The sequence below is a fragment of the Cynoglossus semilaevis genome, chromosome 15 (assembly GCF_000523025.1).
Source record: "Cynoglossus semilaevis isolate Cse_v1.0 chromosome 15, Cse_v1.0, whole genome shotgun sequence".
Lineage (NCBI taxonomy): Eukaryota > Metazoa > Chordata > Actinopteri > Pleuronectiformes > Cynoglossidae > Cynoglossus > Cynoglossus semilaevis.
In genome coordinates, this window is record NC_024321.1 from 18996747 (window position 1) to 19000195 (window position 3449).

A 3449-nucleotide genomic window follows, 5' to 3' on the forward strand; every position below is an offset into this window, starting at 1 on the left:
CGGTCACACATTGGCCCTGATCCAGTGTTAAATTGTAAAATGATCTGGAAAGCGTCAGAGTTCACCTGCAGATTGAACTTCACATAAATCCAGGTTTATGATCAAACACAGAGCCCCCTGCTGGGCTAGTTGTGTACTGCCTTTCAGGACTGAACCAGTGCCACCATTTCAGGACTGCCACAGCAGGAAGTCACTCACATGCACTCACATCAAAACGTGCGCTCTCCTGAGCTGCAGCTGACAAAGCCTAACGTCAGACAGTCTGCAGACGGTGGTCTTCATGCACGGAGGAGCTGGTTCTGCTCTGAGCAGATGGTGCGGCTCCTGTGGAGATGACCTCACTGGTCTGACACCAGAGTCACACTACAAGAAGAACCCTGTCTGATGCAGTTTGTAGTTCTACCACAGGCGTCAGTCACACACACACACACACACACACAGGTGGCACAGGAAATGAAGTCAGCTTGTAGATTTATATCAGAATCTCCACACGAGCTGTAATTCATCATCCTCCCAGCCTCCCCTCCACTGTGTTTAGGTTGTGTGTGTTTTCCTCTCAGACAAGACGGTGAAGCTGTGGAAGATCAGCGAACGAGACAAGAGACCAGAGGGCTACAACCTGAAGGACGAGGACGGACGGATCAGAGACCCCTCCACCATCACCTCCCTACGGGTAAGAGGACACCACATCATGAACTACACACTGTGAACTACACACTGTGGGACGTTAGCTCTCACCCACCACTGAGCTGGAGTGACCTCTGGTGGTGAGAACAGTAAAGACACCAGGTGTCAGGATCCTGGTAGTGACGACTGTAACAATCAGTACAAATGTTCTCATCAGTTGTTCTTCAGTCGATGTAGGAAGCCCCGCCCCCTTGGATGGCCAATAAAGAGACAGAAATAAAGTGACCCACATGAAGCTGCAGCCCCCCCCACTCCCCCCCCACATCCATCCATCAGTGCCAGCAATAGATCAGAGAAAAAGACAAGACGCTGCCGATTTGTTCCCCCCCCCCCCCCCCCACCCCCCCCCCCCCCCACCCATCCACCAGTGCCAGCAATAGATCAGAGAAAAAGACAAGACGCTGCCGATTTGTTCCCCCCCCCCCCCCCCCACCCCCCCCCCCCCCCACCCCCCCCCCCCCCCACCCATCCACCAGTGCCAGCAATAGATCAGAGAAAAAGACAAGACGCTGCCGATTTGTTCCCCCCCCCCCCACCCCCCCCCCACATCCACCCATCAGTGCCAGCAATAGATCAGAGAAAAAGACAAGACGCTGCCGATTTGTTCCCCCCCCCCCCACCCCCCCCCCACATCCATCCATCAGTGCCAGCAATAGATCAGAGAAAAAGACAAGACGCTGCCGATTTGTTCCCCCCCCCCCCACCCCCCCCCCCCCCCACCCCCCCCCCCCCCCACATCCATCCATCAGTGCCAGCAATAGATCAGAGAAAAAGACAAGACGCTGCCGATTTGTTCCCCCCCCCCCTTCGCCCCCCCTCTTTGTCTGGGATTTATCTGGCCGGCGGGGGGGCTGATGCTGGAGCTGACTGTCTCTGAAGACCAAGAAGAAGAAACGCAGTGGAGCCGTGTGTGGGTGGGAGAGAGAGAGAGAGACAGACAGACAGAGAGAGAGAGTCATGGTTCTCAGCAGGGCCTTGAAAGGTCCTTGAAAGGTCCTTGTAAGGGCCTGGAGCCATTTCTCCTCCTCTCAGCTCAGTTACAGAAAAATGGGATTCAAACCAAATATGATGATCAATAATGACTCAGTCAGTCATGGTCCACGATGTTCTCTGAGTATCCTGAAGGTACTACTGGTACCACAGGTACCACAGGTACCACAGGTACCACAGGTACTACTGGTACCACAGGTACCCCTGGTACCACTGGTACACTGGTACCACAGGTACTACTGGTACCACTGGCACCACTGCTACTACTGGTACTACAAGTACCACTGGCACCACTGCTACTACTGGTACTACAGGTACCACTGGTACCACAGGTACCACAGGTACTACTGGTACCACTGGCACCACTGCTACTACTGGTACTACAGGTACCACTGGTACTACTGGTACCACTGGTTGACCTCCTCACCTCAGACTGATACATCACTCTGGACGTCTTCAACTAAAGTGTCCATCTGTGCCCCCTGTGTGTAGGTACCGGTACTGCAGCCCATGGACCTGATGGTGGAGGCCACAGCCAGACGGGTCTTCAGTAACGCCCACACCTACCACATCAACTCCATCTCCGTGAACTCTGACCTCCAGACCTTCATCTCCACTGACGACCTCAGGGTGAACTTATGGAACCTGGAGATCACCGACCGCAGCTTCAGTATCCTTCTGTGGACAGCTAGTTAGTCAAGTTTAACAGTTAGTCAAGTTTAGTAGTTAGTCAAGTTTAGTAGTTCGTCAAGTTTAGTAGTTAGTCAAGTTTAGTAGTTAGTCAGTAAAGTTTAGTAGTTAATGAAGTTTGGTAGTTCGTCAAGTTTAGTTAGTTAGTCAAGTTTAGTTGTTAGTCAAGTTTAGTAGTCAGTAAAGTTTAGTAGTCAGTAAAGTTTAGTAGTTAGTCAAGTTTAGTAGTTAGTAAAGTTTAGTAGTTAGTCAAGTTTAGTAGTCAGTAAAGTTTAGTAGTCAGTAAAGTTTAGTAGTCAGTAAAGTTTAGTAGTCAGTAAAGTTTAGTAGTCAGTAAAGTTTAGTAGTCAGTAAAGTTTAGTAGTCAGTAAAGTTTAGTAGTCAGTAAAGTTTAGTAGTCAGTAAAGTTTAGTAGTTAGTCAAGTTTAGTAAAGGTGGTGTTTGACATGTTAATGCTGAGTTTTTCCCCTAAAGACGCAGCGTTTGTCCTTAGTGGCGTCCCCTCAGACATCGTGGACATCAAACCGTCCAACATGGAGGAGCTGACTGAGGTCATCACCTCGGCTGAGTTTCACCCCCGTCAGTGTCACACCTTCGCCTACAGCAGCAGCAAGGGCTCCATCCGACTGTGTGACATGAGACAGGCGGCTCTGTGTGACAGACACTGTAAATGTGAGTGTGTCACATGACCACAACCACACCACAGACAGACACTACTGACACTGACACTGACGAGGTTAGTACCTCAGTACACACCCTGGTCCCACTACAAGACCACACACCACTGTTTGGGAACCCCTGCTGTAGACGCCTCAACCTGAGTTTTTTAACAAAAAACTGACCGAAAACACATCGATGTTAGTGCAGCAAACGGGGGGGGAGGGGGGGGGGAGCATCAATGTTTCACTCCAGGGAATTATTAAAAAAAAAAAAAATCAGAGACAGAGGTGAAAAACAGAAACAACCTGTCAGTGTGTGTGTGATTTATTGATTGATTGAATGATTGAATGACTGATCAATACATTGACATTTAGGTCAAAAATCAATGACTTTAAAGCAGTTTCATTAGACACAGCATGTTG

At 49.8% G+C, this 3449-nt stretch overlaps 1 protein-coding gene across 2 annotated transcripts in view; it reads left to right on the plus strand.

The window, feature by feature from the left end:
• The window catches only part of ppp2r2ba (protein phosphatase 2, regulatory subunit B, beta a), a 24226-nt gene that overhangs the window by 19026 nt on the left and 1751 nt on the right, over positions 1-3449 (plus strand). For both annotated transcript variants that reach the window (XM_008327662.3, XM_008327663.3), the window contains exons 4-6: positions 561-673; positions 2170-2347; positions 2875-3039. In XM_008327662.3, coding sequence (XP_008325884.1) covers positions 561-673; positions 2170-2347; positions 2875-3039 — 456 coding nt within the window. The remainder of the gene's footprint in view (positions 1-560; positions 674-2169; positions 2348-2874; positions 3040-3449) is intronic.